Raw genomic sequence first — 23,511 nt, forward strand, 5'->3', positions numbered from 1 at the left:
ACATCGCCATACATTGTCTCTGGAATAGAGCCAACGAAAGAAAAATTGGATGCATTAGAGACGATGATCTTCGTGGTATGAAAAGTACCGATCGAAGACATCGATGCACCAGCAGCAGGTGGAATATCGAATTTGTTCATCGCCCATTTGGTGATGATTGTCTAGAACCGGGCATACGACACCTCAGAGTGTCGTGAAGAGGAAGAAAGGCTCTGGATGAGTTGCTGCCAGAGAACCAACCCATAGTCAAGATTTACGCCGTTGTAGACGCCGTACAAAATCGACAAGAACAGTCGACTTGAACCATCGGATCATGAGCTCCGTTCAGATAAGCCCTTGAAGAGGACTGTAAACATGCCGTTCCATTGTGGCGGCAAGCAGGATTTCTTGAACTTCGCGACGGAGGTGAGGACCTCCGTGTACCCCATGTTATAAAACATGTTGTAAAGCATCCCAACCGGAATCGTCTCCGGATTAATTCTTGAAGGGTCAGCAGCCAACCCTAGCAGAGTACCAAATCGTTGTCGAGAAATGGAGGTCTTGTGATCAGCAACCTCGAAGAACACCCTTTCGACGGCTTTGTCATAGTGTGCAGTCGAATACACCTGCGACAGAATCTCCATGGGCACAGATTCAACTCTGGAAAGTGCTGGAGCGATCTGGGAGTACTTCAGGCACTCGATGATCGGAGCCATATAGGAATCGTACAACTCAGGAGTGAGGTCAATCACCAAGCATTGTTGAGAACGAATGGGAAGGATGTGTGAGGTAGCATGGACTGAGGATGATTCTGCCATTGTTGAAGGTAGAAGAAGAAGATGAACAATGAAGCTTTTGGTAGTTTTTGCTCTCTTGGAAATTCCGGATGCAGTAAAGAGGTAAATGGGAGTATAGACTGCCTTTTATAGTGGGTGAAAGGAGAGAGAAAAATCGTTTCAAATCTTCTATGGAAATACGAAAAGGTTTCCGGAATGACAGATGCGTGACAGTTAAGGCATGCGACGATCACGTAGGAGAGAGAGAGTGTCAGATTCCTAGGATCACGCCGCCCAACAAGCGCCGTTTCAGAACATACCGTTTCAAATCCTCACGCGCCTTTAAGTGCCAGAGAGGTGTCGCTTGAAATTCGCACACGCGTCCATGATGTCAGTAAAAGTATGGGCGTTCCCTTTTTACCGTCGTTTGAAATTCAATCCTTTTAACTCCCGCCTGAGTCAGCAACCCTTCGTCTTATCTTTTAAATGGCATCTTTTGAATTAACTTCCCACGTGGATGATTTTTGACCTCAGCTTTATAATTAATCACCAAAGCAATAAAACAGCCTGTAATTATTAGCAACGGAATTTTGGAAAATCAAAGATTTTCGTGCGAAGAGTGTAAAAAGAAAAGAAATAAAGCAACTCTTTTTAGGAATGACTGTGATGTCAATAATGACACGAAACAAATGATCCCGGGCACGAATCTCTTCCTTCAAGATCAAGAGAGACCTCAAAGTGTTAGTGTGGTTTCCCGTTGAATGACGATCAAACATTTATTAATAAATGTTGAAAGGTTTCTTTTAATAAGGCTACTTAAGGGTGGCTTTCGCTTTGATTCAACAATTCTTATCTTGAAATAAGAAAGAAAGTGAACAAAGTACTTGTGAGACCAGTGTAGTCTGTTGAACAAGTAGGTAGGAATTAATTTTAAATTGGCTTGGAAAATATAAAATCTCAGAAAAAATTAAAAACTGGATCCCAAGGGAAGAAATGTTATGGTGTTTAACAATTTCATAGGAATCACACAAAAATAAAATTTGATATTTCAGTAGGATACATCCGTCAATTCGTTGGTGAAAACTTGAGCAAATTTATTGTTCACCGTCAATTCAGATTTGGTGTTGAATTTTGGGTTTCACTCAGTGCGTAGTTGCACGAAACTGAGATCATAAACACAGTTGTTGTGTAACCATAAACCTCAGTGGTAATTTCTGAGAGTCTCAAAGGTTACGTTGATGAAATGAATGTAATGGAGAAATGTAATGGAGATGGTGGAAGAAACTAAAGTACCTCCGCTGCAAAAATAAGGACCAAGCAGAAAATTCTTATCTCATGTGAGAAAAGAGTGAGGTAGCTCACGATTAGAATAAATGGGATAGCCTAATTGGGAAGACAAGGTTTGTTTATACCAAGTCATTAAGGCTATTATTCAGAATCTTATGAGGCTTGGGACACATACAGCAGCATGCTTCTAGGGACACTTAAGTAATCTAACAATTTTATCCCCATAAACGAACGAACACATAAATTAAATAAGTAAGAAAAAAAATGGAAAGAGTAAGTAAAAAAACTTTGGAAAAATTTGAAGAACCGAACCCGAACGTTCGGTTGGTTTCGGTTTTGGAAAATTTTGAAAAACCGAACCCGAGCGTTCGGTTGGTTTCGGTTTTGGAAAATTTTGAAAAACCAATGAATTGAGACATGCAATCAGAATATACTTTTGACAATAATACAAACAACTTTGTACAAGAAATATACAACCAAGAAAACTACCTTTGTGGTGATGAGCGAGTTAGATAATTTAACCGAACCTGAACGTTCGGTCAATTTTGCTTCTTACTTTTGAGGTTGAGAGATAGTTTGAGGTACTGACTCTGATTCCATCATACCTAGCCCTTGTAAAATTCTGTTGAATGATGCTTCAGGAAGAGCTTTGGTAAAGACGTCAGCCAGTTGATCAGTGGTTCGAACAAAGTGTACTTCAACGTTTCCATCTTCCACATGATCTTTGATGAAGTGATACCTCAGTGCTATGTGTTTGGTTTTAGAGTGTTGCACTGGGTTATGACAGATCCTAATTGCACTTTCAGAGTCACAATATAGGGGGATCTTCTTCATATTGAGTCCATAGTCTCGAAGTTGACTCTGGATCCAAATCACTTGGGAGGTGCAGGATGCAGCGGCTATGTATTCAGCTTCGGCAGTAGACAATGACACGCACGTTTGTTTCTTTGATTGCCAGCTCACCAACTTCCCATCAAGGAATTGACAGCCGCCAGTGGTGCTTTTTCTGTCGAGTCCACATCCTCCAAGGTCTGCATCTGAATAGGCTTGAACGAAGAAGCCTGAGTTGGAAGGATACCATAGACCTAAGGAGGCAGTTCGCTTGAGATAACGTAAAATGTTCTTTACTGCAAGCATGTGAAGTTCGCGTGGGTTTGCCTGAAATCTAGCACAGTAACACACAGAAAACATGATGTCAGGCCTGCTAGCAGTAAGATACATCAGTGAGCCTATCATTTGTCGATAGAGCGTGATATCAACAGCCGGTTTGTCTAGGGATGGAGTTAGCTTGGTGCCGAATGCCATTGGGACTTTGACTTTGGAGTCTCCCATCATACCGAACTTTGCAAGGAGAGTCTTTGTGTAAGCTTCCTGATTGATAAAGATGCCTTCGGGTCCCTGTCTAATATTTAAACCAAGGAAAAAGTTAATAGGACCCATTGAGCTCATTTCAAATTTAGTCTCCATCAGCTTTCTGAATTGAGCTGTTAGGCTGGGATTCGTTGAGCCAAAGATGATGTCATTGACATAAATTTGAACTATCATAAGGTGGTTACCTTCCTTTTTGCGAAAGAATGTTGGGTCAACCGAACCTTGTTTGAATTTGGACATCTTTAAGAATTTAGTTAGCGTTTCATACCAGGCTCTCGGAGCTTGTTTGAGTCCATACACAGCTTTATCCAGAATGTAGCAATGATTTGGATACTTTTCGTTCACGAACCCAGGAGGTTGCTCCACGTACACAGTTTCTTCTAGTTCTCCATTAAGAAATGCACACTTGACGTCCATTTGGAAAACTTCGAAGTTTTTGTGGGCAGCATAAGCAAGAAATATTCGTACAGATTCCAGCCTGGCTACAGGAGCGAAAGTCTCTTCATAATCAATCCCTTCCTCCTGACAATATCTTTTTACCACCAGACGAGCTTTGTTCCTTATCACGTTCCCTTCCTTGTCCATTTTATTCCTAAAGACCCATTTGAGACCAACAACTGAGGCATCTGGAGGAGTTGGAATGAGGCGCCAGACTTTGTTCCTTTCAAATTCATTCAGTTCGTCTTGCATCGCTTGAACCCAATCGGAGTGATCAAGAGTAGTGTTAACTGTCTTCGGTTCAACTTTTGATACGAAAGAGTTAAACATACAAAACTCAACTTTGGAAAATAAGGATGTCTGTTTTGCCTTCAGTTGTGATCGGGTCAGAACCTTTTCAGAGATATCACTAACAACTTGAGAGATAGGATGATCTCTGGTCCATTTGGTGAGAGGAGGATAGTTTGGATCAAAGGTTGGGTCTAGTTCAGCATTGATCATTTCTTCTGGCTCGGATTGGCTTTCGTAGTCGAGTGACATATCACCATGCTCCCCCTCGATTGATGAGCTATGAGAAACTTGAGGTTCAGAGGTTTCTTATGGTGCTGGGCTTTCAGGCGTTGATGCACCTTCGGTTGGTGAAGCACTTTCGGTTGGAGTTGGACTTTCGGTAGCAGTTGTAGAGCTTGGCTCCCCCTCAACATGTGAGCTTTGCTCCCCCTCAACTGAAGCATCATTGGATGGAGGTTCACCAGAATTCGATCCTCCTTCGTTCATTCTCCTGGCAGCTTCTTCGACAAATTGTTTCATATGGTCTACCTTGTTGTCTGCTGCACCTGCTTCTGAGAGAGTAGCTTTCTCTGGTTCATCAAATAGCTCCATAAATTTCTCGTATAGATTAGCGATCAAGACTGTGACTTGGCCAGTTTGAGGAAAGATTTCCCCAGCTGTGTCTTCTTTGGCCTGTAGCTTTTTGACATAGCTATCATCGAAAGTCACATAATAGGTCTCTTCGATTTTCCTCGAACGCTTGTTTAGGACTCTGTATGCTTTGGAAGTGAGAGAGTAGCCCAGAAAGATTCCCTCGTCGGCTTTGACATCGAACTTGTTGCGGTGTTCTTTAGAGTTAAAGATGAAACACCATGAGCCGAACACGTGGAAAAATTTCACATTAGGCTTCCTGTTGTTGAGAATCTCATATGGTGTGAGCGTGAATCGCTTGTTGAGATATGACCTGTTCTGTGTAAAACAAGCAGCAGAAATAGCATCAGCCCAAGAATAAAGAGGTAAGGAAGCGAAACTTAGCATTGTTCGGGCAGCTTCACACAAATATCGGTTTCGTCTTTCGACAATTTCGTTCTGTTGAGGCGTGTAGGGAGCTGAGAAGTTGTGACTTATTCCCTTTTCTGCCAGAAATTCTTCAAATTCCCTGTTCTTGAATTCCAGACCATTGTCGCTCCTGATGTTGCAAACGACCTTCTTGAGCTGTACCTCAATCTGCTTGATGAACACTTTCAGCTTATGAGTCGCTTCAGATTTGAGCTTTAGAAAGAACACCCATGTAAATCGCGAAAAGTCATCAACGACAACAAGAATATACTTGCTACCACCGATGCTTCCGATAGATGATGGACCACACAAATCAATATGAAGTAATTCGAGTGGTTCAACAACTTTCGTGTTAATTATAGATGGATGACTTTGACGACTCTGCTTCCCCATTTCACATGCAGCACACAAATGATCTCTGTCGAACTTGAGCAATGGAAGACCTCGAACATGGCCTCCAGTGACAAGTTTGTTTATGTCTTTAAAATTGAGATGAGAGAGTCTTCGGTGCCACAACCAGCTTTCGTCAGATTGTGCTTTTGATAACAGGCATATAGTTGGGTTTCCTTTGATGGGTTTGAGGTTTAGAGGAAACATTTCTCCCTTATGTTCTGATTTGAGAATTACTTTCTTCGTCTTCTTCTCAATAATTTCAGAGCCTTCATCGTCGAATGAGATTTTAAGACCTGTACCTCCAACAAGCTGAGATACACTGATGAGGTTGTGTTGCAATCCCTCCACATATGCCGCCTTCCTTATAGTAAAATCACCATTGGTAATCATTCTGTATCCCTTTATGGTGCCGAAAGAGTTGTTTCCAAACTTGACGTTGCCACCATTTGAAAGAGACCTGTATTCCCTGAGCTCTTCTTTCCTTCCTGTCATGTGACACGAGCAGCCACTATCGATGTATCATTCTTCGTCAAACTGCTCGTCACTAATAACCTGCAAAAATTAAGCAGATTTAGGAACCCAAAGTCTCTTGGGTCCTCGTGAGCCTTTCACAGGAACGGGAATAGTGAGAGAGATGTCAACTAGATATGTTCGTTTTATTAGTGTTGTTTCATCTTTCTTTTTGATGGTAAAAACTTTGATTTTATTAGGATTAGGTGCGTTCGGTTTAGATTCTGGTTTGGATGCAAAAACCTTCTGTTTGCCCTTTTGTTCAGCTGACGAATGAGATTTTTGAGAACGAGCTGAGTGAACTTTTGAGTGAGATCGAGATGAATTTGAAGAAGTAGAAGAATTAGATGAGTGAGAAGGGGATGACTTCTTGGCTGGAGACTCTAGGTGACCCTTTTGCTTTTGATTATTGGTGGGACTGACCTTAGAGTTTTGATCTCTTTTGATTTGAGAACCGAACCTTTGCTTTTGGTTGGAGTCGTTCTCTGAATCGAGCCTTTGCTTTCGGTTGGAGTCGTTCTCTGAACCGAACCTTTGCTTTCGGTTGGAGTCATCTTCAGAACTGAACCTTTGCTTTCGGTTGGTATTCTTTTCCGAACCGAAACTTGGCTTTTGGTTGTTGTGGCTCTCATGCTTTTTAACAGGATTATTCTCAAACTTCAGATTCTTGTCATGATGAGAGAAATATGCATTCTGGGATTGCCAGAATTGTTTCCTTTCAGAGAGATTCTTCCTGTATCTCTGGTTCCTTTCACGTTTCTGATTCCTCATCTGCTTCGATTGATGATGGATATTGGCTTTCATGTTCGGTTTCTCTTTCGCTGGTTCACTTTGAACTGTGGAAGTTTCACTTTGAACTGAGGAATTAGAGGGAATGTCTTCTTTTGCCGAACTTCCATTTTCTAGAGGAATGTCTTTCGTACCACTGGTACTTGGTACATCGAAATTATTTGGCTTGTTCAAGGGTTCTGGTATGTATCTACCTTTACTTATCCATGAGGTCCTTTCTGATAAGCCTACCGTTTCATGTGCATTATCAATTGGAGCTGACCAGAAGAACTCATCGTAGCCATCAGCATTGTCTTCGTTTACAATTGCTGTGAGTTCAGCAGTCTGATGTTCGGTTACTCCTGTGACCTTGTAAACTTGATTTGGAGTGGTCCTAACCTTTTGATATACAACGGCTTTTTCTGCTAAGATCGGGGACTTTTGTTGGGACACTCGAGCGAACTCCACTGAATTTTCTGAAATTAGATTCTTGTGGTTTTTAGGTTCGCTTTTCACAAATTCTGAGCAGTCAACCGTGTCCTCTGCAGAAATTTCACTCATATTGTCATCCTCATTAAGCTCAGATGCATTTTCAACATCAATTTTGTTTTCTGAGCTCAAGTTGGCGTTTAAAGAGTCAAATTTTTGTATGGTTTTGGTTCTCAGTTTAAGTCTATCATTTTCATCTAAAAGGTTTTTGAGCATATCTTTATGGTCCTTGGATTTAATGAAAGATTCAATTTTGTCCAGTCCATACATATAGGTCGGACTGATGTCATCAGATGATATTACACTCTCACAATTATAGGCTTCAGCATCAATTTCATCCTCCTTAAACTCAAGGAAGGGCAGAATCATGCGATGGATCTTTTGTCCTATCTCACAATCCAAGTGAAGCTGAGTAATATTAGTATAAAGACGTTTTGCAATCAAACAAAAAACATTTCGTTGTTTTAACAACTTTAAATTGTCTCTCTGTAAATAAATGTTTTCGTCTTTTATTTTAACTAATTCAGACTCCTTCAACTCGATCCACATGCGCCGCTCCTCACTCTTCGAAGACGCCCTGCTTAATTGATCAGTCAGGTTAGAATTGGTGAATCGAGTTTGAGTTAAACTACTATCTAGATGAGAGATTCGAGAGTTAACACTTTTTAGTTCTTTTTCATATGAGCTTTGTGGTACTTTAAATGAAACAAAAACCGATTGTACCTTCTTGATCAGTTCATCGAGCTCGTTGAACTGCACGCTGAGCGGTTTGGCCGTAAAGCACATATCCTGCTACTCCTTCGGTTCATTGCTTCCACCATCAGTGTTGTATCCCCTCATCTGAGATACTTCAGACACCATCAAGCACCTGCCTCCACTACTCTCCTCTTTAGCCACACAGGCCTTTCCATGCGAAGGCATCCTCACTTCATCGTCTTCGGAGTCGGTTGACCAGACTTCCACGCCACCGAACTCGTCATCAGCAACCGAACCCTACACAATTAGAGCATTCATGGAAGGGTTAGCGGTAGATTTCTTCTTCCTTATCTCATCAAGCTTTTTCTGCAGCAAAGCTTCTTCATCCTTTTCCTCATCCTTTTCAGCCATCTTTTTGAGGACACAATCCTTAGCATAGTGATTTTTCCCACCACAGTAGTAACAGCTTACTCCAGAATCACCATCTACCTTCGGTTCCTTCTTGGGCTCTTCAACCTTCGGTTCATTGTTAACCTTTTCTGAACTATAACTCCCCTGCCAGTTTCGATTTTTGTTGCTGGGGAATCTCTTCTTAATGAACCTCTTGGGGTTAGACACCATCATATCATAATCCTCCGACGTGAGGTCATACTCCTCCAGGTTGAGGTCTTCGTCCTCCATCACAGCTTTACTTTTTGACAAGAGGGCCAGCGAACCTAGGCTTGAAACAACGTTCTTTTCCTGCAGCACAATCTTCTCCTGGGACTTGAGAATACCCACCAGTTTCGCCAAAGAATATGATTTAAACTGCTCATGGGCTTTAACTGTAGACACCACTGCTCTCCACTCTGACCTTAGACCATTTAGAAACGTAACCGTCTGCTCGATAAGCTTCCTTTCAATGTCATGTTTGATCATCTTGCTGAGAAGATGATTGAAGCGATCGAACGTTTGGGTCACAGTTTCTTCGGCTCCTTGCCTAAATTCTCCAAACTCAGATAAGAGCAAGGTTTGGATAGAGTGTTCAAGATCCTCGTCTGTAGAGTACAGTTCACGAAGTCTATCCCAAACTTCCTTTGTCGTCGTGCATGAACTTACCAACCTGAAGGTGTCAGACTGAAGGGCGAATCTGATCAATCGTAACACCTTGATATTACACTGGAATTTATCCTTTTCATCTTGCGCAATATCTTTGACATCCTTCAGTAGATCATTATACTCCTTTTGAGTTTTAATAATCCTCGACGTTGCAGAATGAGAAAAAGGTCCATTAATGATTGCTTCCCATATGAGGTATCCATTATCCTCAGATCCTATAACGTAGTCTTCGAAGTGATGCGCCCATACTTCATAATCATGGGTATATAGGATGGGAATCTTTGTGGTTGAACCGATGCTGTTGGAAATATTGATGGGATTCGATTGCGACTCGTCCATTATGATCGAATAACCTGTTCAAAGATCAGACTTGTAATAAATCAGATTAGGGAAGAACAATAAATATCAAGATACGTCAATAATGAGATGACGGCTCAATAAATATCAGTTATTGCGGAAAAACCCTAATTGAAACCTTTTCACAGAAAAGAAGTGTATCGATTACACAGCCTCCTGCTCTGATACCAATTGATGAGATTAAAACTTAATCTGGAAGATCGATTAGATCTTAAACAGGTAAATAAATATTTAAACAGCAAGAATGAACGCAAAATAAAGAACAACTCAAGGATGAATCAAACGTGTCGAATGATTATAAAATAAACCCTCAGAAGATCTCGATCAAGAACATCAACTGTAGAGGGTTGGAGGTTTACAATAACGATAAAGGAATCTGCACCCCTATCGTAATGATCGTTACTTCTCTTAAATCGATTTCTTAATATGCATGCAAGCATATCTTTATAAAGTAAACCTAACAAACTCACGGTTGGACAGGCCCAAAACCGGAGTACAAAACAAATGGACTAACAGCCGAGCCCAATGACGCAATCTTCAAACGAGTCTTCAACTCAACAATAAGGATTTGATATTTATTTAGTCTCTTGTTATAATATTTTTTTCATATATCGAATCTCATATGTTGAACCACTTCGACATGATATTCATATATTTCTATGACTAATTTCTATTAAACTATACAATCTAAACCTTTGGATTCGAAAAGAATTATGAGTGCCCTCTCCCTTAAGTTTGCTATAGTGAAACAATTCGCAAACTAAAAAGTTTATTCCCTACGAACAATATTGCCAACATCCAATACTAGCATAAAAGCTATGCTCCTACTAGCTTTGACATGTACCCAGAAATCAACTGGACTTCTAGAAATAAATACTCTTGGGTTTCTTACTGAAGTATAGATTTTGGTTACGTGATGCTTCGATAAGTTTCCAACTAGACTTCTTAAGATTATACACCTTCATTGGATAGCATATGTGTGTATTTAAACCCTATTAGAACTCATAGATATATTTCTTGAACGCTTAAACAATTTCTTGCCATTCCTCACAATTTGAAATATGAAGAAAGATTTCGTAATCATAATATGTTATTTGATAATGTAATTTACACGGCCAATCCGTATCACTCTTTATCATATCTTTTAAATCTATCAGCGAAAGTATTTCCTCATAACCATTCTCATGAATTAAAGTGAAACCTTCACCACCTAGATTTTACAGTGTATATGTTCATATCCATGTGAATCTATCATTTCTAACCTACAATAATAAAAAGGTTTAAGGAAAAACCAAATTCAAATTTAGCTTTCCTTCATGGACTGAACTTCTCTATTCTAAATTCCTTGCCCTCTAGTATCTCAAGGGCCTATCTAGCGCTTCCATGTTGTTAGCAAATCACCCATATTGATCAATTCACTTTCACTGACCAATGCGCTTTGCTTTTGTAGTTAAATGAAAAACATAGAACTCATAACCATTACCAACTCAACTAGAAGTGCACATAAATAAGAATGTGTCAACCAAACATGATAGATTATCAACCTCAAGTCGCGTGCTAGTGATAACAAAAAGGTTTATTGTTAGTTGACTCTTGAAACTCTCAAGACCAATATGACTCCCACTGACTTCTAGACATATGGGTTTTCTCTCAAGGAACATTCATTGACAAGCTAAAACATGTATTCAAAAGTTCGTGTGGATTTACGACAAGAAAACACTTCATAGAATAGGTATCAGTTTATCTTTTGTTTCTCAATTAACAAAAACATCACAACTCCAATTCTATATGTGCTAGTGTAAGAAAACATTTGACTCCACATATTTTGAGGTGTTTTCAACCTTCTTAGTTTCAAGATATGATTCATAGTTACTAGATCATAAATATACAACTTGATTTGGAATAAAGTATGACTCATCTCTTGATCGAACTATTTCTAACAATATATGATTCCTCATCTTAGTCATACAATTTCACTAAGATATTTTTGAGGATCAATTGTGATATAAACCATAATCACTAATATGATCATAAAACATGATACTAAAGCATTCTCCTTTCTTATCAAATTGGAGAATCTTTTATCTTTCTAACCAATAGATTCTTCTTATTCATTCTACTACTCATTGAATATTTCTTAAAGTATTAGAATTATGCTTAATATTATAAAGACAACCATATTTGCTAAAACATCAGTAAATCATAGAGTTATCATGCTTTGTGGTGGATCTAAATAGTCCATATCAACCTGTAATAGATCTATTAGTCCTTCACTTGCCTCACATAAATATGCAATCAATGAATTAGTCATAATTTTCAAATAAACAAGATTCTCATATACTATATAATGTGACTTGTACAATACAAAATATTTGTCCAGTTGGTGATGAGATTTCATTTCACTTGGTTAATTATGACAATACCACAAGAAATATCATAAGAATCAAATCCACAATTAATATTGATAATATTAGAAACATAACCAACAATTCCATAAATGTATGGTAAGGAAATATAAAATAAGGCAACCATATAAACCAAAATTTCATATTTATTGAAAATAAACGTAAAGTTGAAACTTCTCCTTACAACACATAAAATTAAAACTATGTTTCTAGACATCTCCAAAGAGCAATAGCAATCTTTTAAATTATCCCAACTCCTTAATAGTACCTCCAAATTCTGATCTTTGAACCATGTGACCAAATTCCATTTCTCATGATCAGATTTAGCTTACCTTTCTTAAGCTTCCTTCTTTCTCTGAGCTCCTTTAATACCATCAAAATATGATAATCACATCATGTATTAAGAGTCTTTGAATAGGAAATAATAAAACAATGGAGTCAGATATTGGATGTACCTGAAGTAGTGTCACACGACTTGAATTTATTATCTCAAAGATCTTTCAGGTATTTTGGGCAGCTTTGTTTCCAATGTCCCTTCAATTGGTAGTAAAAACAAATTGACTCTTTGGTGTCAACACATGGAACGATCCCATAACTAGCCTTTCTATCTACCATACGATCAAACGATTTGATCTTGGGCGCCCCATTTCCATTAGGAAGAGAAATCTTTTCAGGATCACCATTGTCATCATTGTCAATGTACACAGAAACCTTGGAATTAGACCTTATAAACACCTCTGCTTCATATTTTCTTTTAAGCATTTCTGCTTTAACAATTATTAACATTTGGGTCATATCAATTAGGGTCACGTCGATATTCCTCATATAAAATTTCTTAATGAACTAATCATATGACTTTGGAAGTGAAAGAAGAACCAAATCAATGGCTGGCTCCCTTGGGAAAACGACACACAATCTATCCAACTTGGTAATGTACGATTTCATTTTCATAACATGCGTACACACAAAATCTTGATGTTTACATGCCAATAGGGATTGAGTAGTGTCATATATTTCAACTTATGGAAAAACATGACGTTAGGAGAGTCATAGGGGGAGAAGGTAGAAGATTGAAAGAAGCATCGTGTCTAGATTCATCATTTCTTAAGAAAAGGAAAACAATTTCATCTTGACTTTAAATTGGAAGACCATCTCCAGAAGATTGAGGAAACTCATTTCCATAAGAATGAGTAAGACCATTTCTATCTTCATAAAACATCAAAAAATAGGATAAAAGAGAATTCAAGTTAGTTGATTTTAATCCATAATTATTAACCCATAAATTTAAATTAAGGCTAGAATGCATATTTTCGATTCGAAATTTGAAGAGGGATGTCGTAATCAAATTCGAATCTATTTTAGGTAGGTAACGCTTTTACCAATTCCAATATTATGAAACTCATTGATCTTTTGAGATTCATTGAATCTTATTAATGGCATGTTTAATCTTGGATTATCCTCTCACTTTTATGACTGGGATGTCGAGGATGACAAATGAGATGTGAATAACCATGAAAACCCGATTGATAACCTCGATGTCATGTATCATCTCACATTGATGTTCTGGTTAACTATACACGTTCCATCAACACTAATAATTTCCGAGATGTCCATCATATCTATTTATAGTCCCTATTAGTGTGTCGATTAACCACAGATGCTACACTAACGAAATATTAAGTATGATGTGCATTTTCATGGATTAGCATACTTTTCAGATTTTTCCTAAAGTATCTAAGAGTGGAATTTTAAATATGGTTTAGTTAATTTATATCATTATACATATTAATGAGATTATGTCCTATCAAATACATTCGGCTAACGACCCTTTGCTATACAAAAGAGAGGTGGGTAAGAGTGGATAGTCAATGACGGTCATTTTATAGGCTGCTTCCTTAAGCTCCCCTTATAGTATGGTTTCGTGAATGATGTGTACTATCGATTTAACTGACTTGTCTTATACATATAATATATTAATCTTTTAATTATATATAGTGTAAGGTGTATTTTAATACCTTTCTAAAATACTAGGTTTCGATTTAAATTTTCGAAATTAATAAAAATTAATTTAATTTAAAAATATACCATTTTTAATTTAATCTTTATCTTTTAAACAATTAATTAAATTAATTAAATCATTGTGGATTAAATAGTTATTTACAATTAACCAATTAATAAAAATAATTCAAATTTAATCATAATCTTAAGCATTTTAACTATCGAAAATAGGCTAGGGTTTATCACGTTTTAATTGTTCAAATTTTAAGGCTTTTAAAATAACAAATAAGGAAACAAGGTAAACCCTAAAAGGGATACCTCAACTTTCGAAAATGGGCTATGGTTTCTAAAACCTTTTCAAAAATCGAAAATATAAGGGTAGGGCTAGGGTTTCAAGAACCTTAGGTATTTATGAAAATTGCTTCCTTATGTTTTAGTTTCTATAAAACGTAATTTTGATCTATTCAACTTTGTGCCAGATCAATTAAAACAATGGTTCTGATACCACTGATGGGTTTTATATGTTACAAAAATCTTATTTTGACGGAAAAAAATAAACCCTAAGATCACATGCACCCAAAAAGGATATATGTTCTTACTATGATTTGCAAATAACTATTGAATATCAAGAGCCCTAAAGTGCATTGCTATTTTCAAAACTAACAAAAAGGTCATGATAAAATCATACCTTTAGTTTATTATAGAAAATAAACTAATAATCCTTCCTTATTGGTCTTTAGAAAGCAAGAACCAGAAGTCTCGTGCCTCTAATGGCTCATACATGAACCCTAGCAAGTTGGAGGCTTAAGAGGAGAGAAGAGAGGTAATGAAATTTTTGGATTTCTTTGAGGGTTAAGTGATGGCTAAAAATCATAACCCTTAGGGGGTTTATATAAATGTTAGGAAGGGAGTGGATAAGGCATTTTTCTTTAAGATAACCATAATCCTCTTACTTCCTCCCTAAGCCATTCTAAGCTTCCTTAGAGCCTAGGAATGCCTCCATAACCCCTTCTAAAAATTGCCCCTCTTATGGGAGGTTCTAGAATTGGTCAATGGTTAACTTTTGAACATTGTCACCTTTAGTCTTTCCACTCAAATTCATCCAATTAATCCCAAAAATAATTCCAATTAATTTTTGATTAATTTTATTAAACAATAATATTTCTAATTAACGTATTATTCTCATAATATATTAATAAATCATTTATTTTCATTTCTAATTAATTTATTAACTATATAATAAATTAATAAATCAATCTCTCTCTCCGAAAAGCATTCCAATCAATTACTAGGTTTAAGAGTAACCCAAAAAGACTTTGTTAATAATTCAAGATTATACTAATTTAGCTATATGATTAGACACCTAATCCAACAGGAGATGAGGACCTTACTCATGTTGGACCAACTGTCGTAGGCACGGGAAGAGACCTGGTTCCAGCGTCAGGTGATAGAGGAGGTGATAAGCCCCAGATCGATTGGAGCTCCAGGTGGAGAGAGTGGAGTCTTGAGAGTCTCTGTTTAGTGTTTGGCTAGAGTTTGAATATAGACAGTTAGTCCGGATGATGGAACTTATCAAAGTGTATTGTGGTTTTTAGTTTCGGCTGTCTTCGCACTAGCATGGTTGCTAGGAGGGAGATAGATACTTTATTTTGGGTTAGGGTAGCGGGAAAAGCCTTCGCATGCATGTTTTTTTTATCACGGGGCTATTCCTACTCTAACCACACCCAATTTTGGTGACTTCAGCATGATATATATATATATATATATATATACCCAGTTGTATGAAATATGTGTTCTTATTGTTGTTCCCATTAATATTAACAATAACAGACCACAATGTAACCATGAGAGCACAAACTTGCTAATTCCGACAAACTGACTTACGCCTCGACGCTAACTTTAGGAGTCTAGAAACGACACCTCCAAGAATTACCAGATCTAGTCAAGGTCTTCAAGCTGAGCAGGATGCTCAGTCAGCACAAAATAACCCACTTCTAGACCATGTGTCTGTTGAAGTAATGGTCAAACAAAGAGTAGCTGAGGCACTAGCCATCCATGGTAATCACACAAACTCTGGAACGGGAAGAGAATGCTCCTAAGGAAATGAGAAAGGTGCACCAAGAGAAAGCACCTACAAGGACTTCATGAATTGCAAACGCAAGACATTCTATAGGAGCGAGGGAGTTGTAAGACTTACCGGATGGATTAAGAAGACTGAGTCTATCTTCGAGATCAACTACTATACTGGGGAGAGAAATATCAAGTTTGTCGCATGCACCTTTGCAGACGCGGCTATGTCTTGGTGGAATGGACACCTCAAGACGCTAGTTCTTGCCAATGCCAATGCTCTGTCTTGTGAGAAATTGAAATAAATGCTCATTGATGAGTACTGTCCTCGAGAAGAGATGCAACAAGTAGAGGAGGAATTGTGGAACTTGACCATAAGCGACGTTGAAATATCGACCCTTTGCCCAAACTTTATGTACCCTGAGTATTCGACTACCTCACTACCCTTTGCCCAAACTTTGTGACCCCTGACTACAAGAAAGTGGAAAGGTACATCTGGAGATTGGCTTAACCCATCCAAGGGTTGGTCACGGTCTCTCGACCATCGACATACAATAGTCCCAAAATGTTGGCTTTCAATCTGACCAAACAAGAAATAAGACAAGGCATGTTTTTCCATAAGACTGACATCCCTAGGTCGAGGGAAGGCAAGCGCAAATCTGAGAACGAATTCAAGGGTACCTCTAAGCAATCTCCCAGCAAGAGACAAGATACTGTCAGGGCTTACGCCATTAGTCTGACCCCGACCGCGGTCGCAACTTCTGCATCACAAGGACAGTACGTGTGAAAGCACCTGAAGTGCCATTTATGTCACATCCACCACTTTGTCAATTTCATGCACTGTAACAAGTGTAATCGTAGAGGGAATACCAAGAAATACTGCCGCCAGCCCGAAACTACTCCTACGGCCACAACCAACCAAGACATGGCTGCTTTGCCAGATAATCGAGCCTGCTTTGAATGTGAGATTGTTGGGCACATCAGAAGGAACTGCCCAAAGATGAAGAACGAGGGAGGGAACGCTAGAGGAAGAGCATTCTTGATTGGCACGAAGGGCACCATTCTGGACCCCACCATTGTGACCGGTACATTTCCTGTTAACGACTTATACACATCTATGCTCTTTGACTCTGGTGTTGAAAAAAGTTTCATTACACCTAAGTTTAGAAAACTTTTAAGCCATAAACCTAGGAAGTTAGATGAACTTTATATAGTAGAAATCTCCAACAGACAATCTGGTAGTCCTCTGGAATTACTAAAAAACTGCCTTTTAACTCTCAATAACTACTCATTTGACGTCAACGTCATGCCTATGACCATCGGTAGCTTCGATGTCATAATCGGCATGGATTGGTTATCACCGCACTGAGCGGAAATATTATGCTATGATAGGGTTGTTCGACTACCATTACCCAATGGGGAATCTCTAACAATCTACAGAGATCAGACCAACAAGGGTCTTAGAAGTAAATTCACAAGAATTATCATGCCTTCTTGGCCCATAGCGTAGAGAAGAGGGGCGAGAATAAGGAAATCAAGGACATACCCCAAGTATGTGATTTTCCAGATTTATTTCAGGAGCACTTGCCCTGACTACCGTCAATTCATGAAGTTGAATTTCGAATTGATCTAGTCCCAGGATAAGATCCAGTGGAAAAATCACCCTACAGATTAAGCATTTGTAAATACAAGAGTTATCCGGTCAAATCAAGGAGCATTTGGATAAAGGCTTTATAAGACCGAGTTTCTCACCCTGCGGAGTCCCGGTGTTATTCGTCAAAAAGAAAGACAGAACCTTCAGAATGTGCATCGACTACCGAGAACTAAATAGCTTCACGATCAAGAATAGATATGTGCTCCAAGGGATTAACGATCTGTTTGACCAACTTCAAGGATCTTGCTTCTACTCGAATATTGATTTGAGGTCCGGTTACCATCAACTTCAAGTACAAGAAGAAGACATTTTGAAACGGCATTCCAAACTCGTTATGGCCACTACGAGTTCCTAGTTATGCCTTTTCACATAACTAACACCGCAACATTCTTCACGGATCTAATGAAACATGCCTATAACCCCTACCTTTATAAATTCCAGATAGTATTCATCGATGATATATTGATATACACACAAATAGAGGAATAGCACGGTCAACACCGTCGAATCATTTTTGGAGTTGTTAAGGAAGGAAAAATTTTATACATAATTCTCAAAGTGTTAATTTTGGATTAGAGAAGTACGTTTTCTAAGACACGTGGTTAATGATAAAGAAATTCACGTAGATCCTTGTAAGATTAAGGCAATAAAGAATTGGGAAGCACCCACGAAGCCAACAAAGGTGTGTCAATTTCTAGGTTTGGCACGCTATTATAGGATATTTATATAAAATTTCTCAAAAATAGCAAAACCTATCACTACACTTACACAGAAGGATAGAAAGTTCGAATGAAAACAATAACAAGAATCAACAATTTAGAAGTTGAAACACATGTTGTGTAGCGCGCCAATTCTAGATTTTGTCGTCTTTTGGACGCATCACATCAAGGCATGGGATGCGTGCTCATGAAAAGGGAAAAAGTGATCGCTTATGTAGTCTCCTACTTCAAAATTTGGCGACACTAATTGTATTGCACAAAGTGTGTTATATACATGGACCACAAGAGTCTTCATCACATCTACAACCAAAAGGAACTGAACATGAGACAACGAAGGTGGATTGAGCTGCCAAATGACTACGAGTGTGAGATTTGATACCACCCGGGCAAAGCTAACGTAGTAGCTGATGCCCTAAGTAGAAAGGAATGAGTCAAGCCTCGTAGAGTGAAAGCACTCACTCTAACAATTCAGTCAAACCTTCCTGCCCAAATTCGAGAAGCCCAAGTAGAGGAACACAAAGAGGAGAACAAGGAATGAGAAGTCCTACGAACCATGGAGAAGCAATTCAAGTCCAGAGAAAATGGAACCGTGTGTTTCATGGACAGAATCGCGACATCGGGAGTCTGGTATTGGATGAAGCTCACAAGACACGATACTCAATTCACCCAGGATCTGATAAGATGTATATTGACCTGAAGGAAAATTACTAGTGGCCAAACTTAAAGGAAGAGATCACCACCTATGTGTGGAAGTGCTTAACCTGTGCTAAGGTTAAAGCCGAATACCAGAAACTATCGGGTCTACTACAAAAATGTGAAATTCCCGAATGGATATAGGAAGAAGTTTCTATGGAATTCATCACGAAACTACCCAAGACACCTAGCGGTTATGACACAATTTGGGTAGTAATGGATCGTCCGACAAAGTCCGCCTATTTCATACGCACATCGATAATTTCGGATAGAGACAACCGATTTACGTCCTGGTTCTAGCAATCAATGCAGCGAGCATTAGGAACCTGAATCGATATAAGTACCACCTATCACCCATAAACATATGGTCAAAGCGAGAGGACCATACAAACACTAGATGATATGCTCAGAGCATGCATGCTAGACTTTGGAGATGCATGGGATGTTCACCTTCCATTGGTTAAATTTTCCTATAATAGTAGTTATCACGCGAGCATAATGGTTGCACCATTCAAAGCACTTTATGGGAGAAAGTGTCGTTCGTCGTTGTGTTGGGCAGAAGTCGGTGTGTTGGAACATGAAAAATATCTATAATGATGAGTGATTTATTAGGTTAGAATATTCCCTTGTGCGGAAAACATATTCCCTCCACTAGTATATAAGGTGGTGGTGAGTGGTCATTTGTTTATGAGTACACCATGTAGACATAGAGTAGAGAGAGTGTTTGGTTGGCGATTATCCCTAGCCATGTGAGTTGGTCATGTAACATTTTATATCTCTCTACCTTCCAGCACAATTTTACTCACATGTTTATGTTCATCATTGTTCATTCATGATTATCTTCTTGATATTATTATTCCACACCAATCCAATCGATAAATGGGTTCCTGCAATTGGTATTAGAGCGGGACTTTGAAGATCTCACGATTAGTTCAACGGAACAGTCCCGATTGGTTTACTATCTTGAATATTTTCGTTATTTATGAAGCATTTCTCAGCCTTTGTAACTGAAAAACTTTATGTGAGTATTTTACTATTTTTGTTGGTGATGTTTCTAGAAAAATAAATATTATGCTGCTACTATTCATACATTTTGATGTTGTTAAATATGAGTTATGAAGAAATTTATTCTATGCTGAAGAAGACTAAGTTTTTGTGAAAAATGTGTTGTTTTGATTCTTTTTATCCTTATATAAAAAGTGTTTTGAATAAGAGAAAAAACGTATTATGGGATAAAAGATTCGTTCAGAGGATGAAATTTTGGAATTTATGAACTTTTGGTGTGTTTTGGACTTTGATCTCAGAGTGCACAGGGTGCTCAAGCATGTGGTACAACTTATTAATGCATGCATGTTCAATGTGTGGGTTAAAGGAATATTAAATGCTTGTCTGATAATGGGAAACATTTTTTGTCGTATTGGTCGACTTCTACACGTGAGGGATATGGGGATGGGACAACTAATAAAATTTTCATCATTTTGTCTCGTTGTATTTAATGCTCTGGCATCTTTTTTTATCTACTATTGACTTGTGACAAATTCACCATGTCCGAAGATGCCCCCTGTTCTGAAACTACTCACATTTGAAGCCATCACCTCACATCAGCACCATCTTACGAAGTGATCACCTCATGTCCAAGACACTACACTTACGAGGTGATTGCCTCACTTCGGAAATCATTCGCATCAGGTGAACACCTCGCCGTCCGAGGAGCACTCCTTGTCCGAGACACTCTACTTCCGGTGTACACACCTTGCACCTTTCGAAACTCACCACATTCCGAACCATCTACCTCAAATTCAACCTTCCAAAATACCCTGCTCACTTCACCCATCTTGGTCCGGTTATAGGATCCGAGATCCAACTCCGAAAACAACCTTCCTTCACTTCCAAGGCTAGCCCTTTTAACCCTCTCTTCAGATCCATCTTTCTCCTCGAACCTGTCTAGTCCAAGAACTCCTTGACCATTTTTTTTTAAAAAGGATTTCGTTTTTTCTTTCATTTAAAACCAATTAATTTTATTTAACGCCTATTATTTTTGTACAACCCACTATTTTTTCATACCAAATTTTTTAAACATCAATTTTAGCCCCATGATTCATGACTTCATTCTTCATGATAATTATGAGTGAAGACACAGTTGGTTCAGAGATTATTATTTGTGTGTTCTTCCTCTTTCCGAGCAACTCACATTTTCAGCCTTTGATTTATATGTTTCAGAGATTCGGATCCATAGATTTTCATTCGGAAACTTACCTGATACACAACATTTTCCGAGGTTTGGATCTTTTCCAAGGTTCGCATTATTACTTCTTTCAGATTGGTTACATACTGTCTCGGACCATTATTCAGGCCAATTAGAGGTCTAGACCGATTCACTTCGACCGTGATTGATGAGTCATTGGTTGTGCTTTGGGAGCTCAGGTTTGCATTTCGGTTATCAGCATTACTTCGGTCCAACAATATGATTCTTCAGCAGTGGGCTTTATGATACATATTCTACAGTTTTTGTTCAGTTTAGCAATACATCACCATGTCTACCCATGACCACAAAATAATATCCTCGTTCTCACGGGTAGATGCTCACATCAAGGGGGAGCGTGCGATGCTCCATCGTATCCGACATATTCTCTTGCCCGATTTCATGATTATTTTTTGATATTTATTGCATTGTTGATCAAAAATAGGGGGTGAATCATAAGCATCCATTTTAAGTTTATTACTGGAGTTTTGACGTTGGAGACATTTGAAGACGGAGATCAATTTAGTATTGTGATATGGCACTGATTTTTTATCTTTACAGATCGAATTTTTGGCATTACTAGATGTTCTTCGGATTACGATTATTTATCTTCAGACTCTACATTTTGGGATGTTTCATTTCTGTTTGCATCCAGATCAGATTTTATTATTTCTCGAGTTTGGATTTGCGATATTTTGAAGACGAAGATTGTTTTGGTGATGTGACGTGGCGCTTTTTTTTATCTTCCGATCAAATTTTTGGCATTGCTAGACCGTGTCTTCGGATTCACATTATTTATCATTCAGACTTTATTTTTGGATGCTTCACATTTCAACAGGTTATTCTTCTTAGATTATTATTTGGTGCATTATCACTCTAGTTCGAAATATTGAAGACATTGTGTGATTTGACATTGTGCTCTTCGGTTCAACAGCTGAGGGGAAGACTGTAACATGATCGGTTTTCGAGGACTGATCACATTCGAAGATTGGCATTCCATATTCTTATTCAAAGTTTGTCTTCCTTTGTATGTTCTTTTATGCTAAAGATTCCATTTCCAGATTCCGATATAACGACAACTTCAGCTTTTCCGAGACGCTTCAGCACCAGACCTACCGAACCTGCCCGTTGAATGTTCTACCTTTGATCACTTCTTTACCCTTACCATTTCCGAGCATTTAGGGGGAGATTATTGGAGCATGAAAATACTCTACAATGATGAGTGATTTATTATGTTAGAATATTCCATTGTATAGAAATCATATTCCCTCCACTAGTATATAAAGTGGAGGTGAGTCGTCATTTGTTTATAAGTGCACCATGTAGACATAAAGTAGAGAGAGTATTTGGCTGGGGATTCTCCCTAGTCGTGTGAGTTGTTCATGTAACATTTGATATCCCTCTACCTATCCATCACATTTTTACTAACATGTTTATGTTCATCATTGTTCATTCACGATTATCTTCTTGATATTCTTATTCGGCACCAATCCAATTGATAAAATGGGTTCCTACTGATGGGTTTTGTTCATAAGACATCCTATGTGCTCATACAAACCCTAATGCTTGGATCTAGGTTTCTCTATTGTACATGCAAGTTATCCAAGACTATAAACCCTAATTCTAGCATTCAAGTAATCATATTAACATGCGAATAGGTTTAAGATGTTACCTTGATTGTTATGTAGCAATAACAATCCCAAATCTCCTTGTATTGACTTTAGAAAGCTTAGAGTCACAATTGTCACTCCTCTAATGGTTCACAAACACCATAAGCAAGAGGATGACGAGGAGAGAGGATGGAGGCTGCCCAAAAACGTCTACAAACCCTAGAGGAGTCTTAGCCACGTTTTTGGTCCTTAAGGGATCCATATATAGGAGGCTATTAGGGTTATCTAACAAGGAAACCCTAATTTGGATGCTTAAGCCCTAAGCAACCCATAGACTCCTTTAATTAAGGCCTTGGACGATTTCCTTATGGGCTTCCCCATAGAATTCGTCCACCCCTTAATACAAGGCAATCCATGGCCCAAATTGCAATTATCTTATAATTACAATTCCAGTCCCTTAAGTTTAATTAATCTCTTTTAGTCACAAAACTAATTACCAATTAATTATTGACTAATATTAATTAAACAATATGATTTCTCCTTTAATATATTATTCTCATAATATATTAATAAATCATATTTAATCCTTTCTCTCCATAATTCATCCTATCAAGTTGCTTTGGTGAAGGCAA

At 38.3% G+C, this 23,511-nt stretch overlaps 2 protein-coding genes across 2 annotated transcripts in view; one reads left to right on the plus strand and one right to left on the minus strand.

Moving 5' to 3' along the window:
• Nucleotides 1–12,682, minus strand: part of LOC145050353 (protein FAR1-RELATED SEQUENCE 5-like) — a 39,617-nt gene extending 26,935 nt beyond the window's left edge. The window contains exons 1-2 of the mRNA XM_078998619.1: nt 12,459–12,682; nt 12,229–12,259 (exon numbers count right to left, since the gene is read on the minus strand). Of these exons, the coding sequence (XP_078854745.1) occupies nt 12,229–12,259; nt 12,459–12,682 (255 nt within the window). The remainder of the gene's footprint in view (nt 1–12,228; nt 12,260–12,458) is intronic.
• Nucleotides 12,683–16,886: 4,204 nt separating this feature from the next.
• Nucleotides 16,887–17,330, plus strand: LOC145050354 (uncharacterized). Its single transcript, XM_078998620.1, has one exon. The coding sequence runs from the start codon at nt 16,887–16,889 to the stop codon at nt 17,328–17,330; it is 444 nt and encodes a 147-aa protein (XP_078854746.1).
• The last annotated feature ends 6,181 nt before the right edge of the window (nt 17,331–23,511 follow it).

The sequence above is a fragment of the Lactuca serriola genome, chromosome 5 (genome assembly GCF_051521515.1).
Source record: "Lactuca serriola cultivar US96UC23 chromosome 5, Lser_US96UC23_V15, whole genome shotgun sequence".
NCBI classification, from domain to species: domain Eukaryota; kingdom Viridiplantae; phylum Streptophyta; class Magnoliopsida; order Asterales; family Asteraceae; genus Lactuca; species Lactuca serriola.

Coding starts and splice junctions, on each gene's coding strand:
- LOC145050354 (XM_078998620.1), top strand. CDS start 16,887: ATGGCTGCTTTGCCAGATAATCGAGCCTGCTTTGAATGTGAGATTGTT.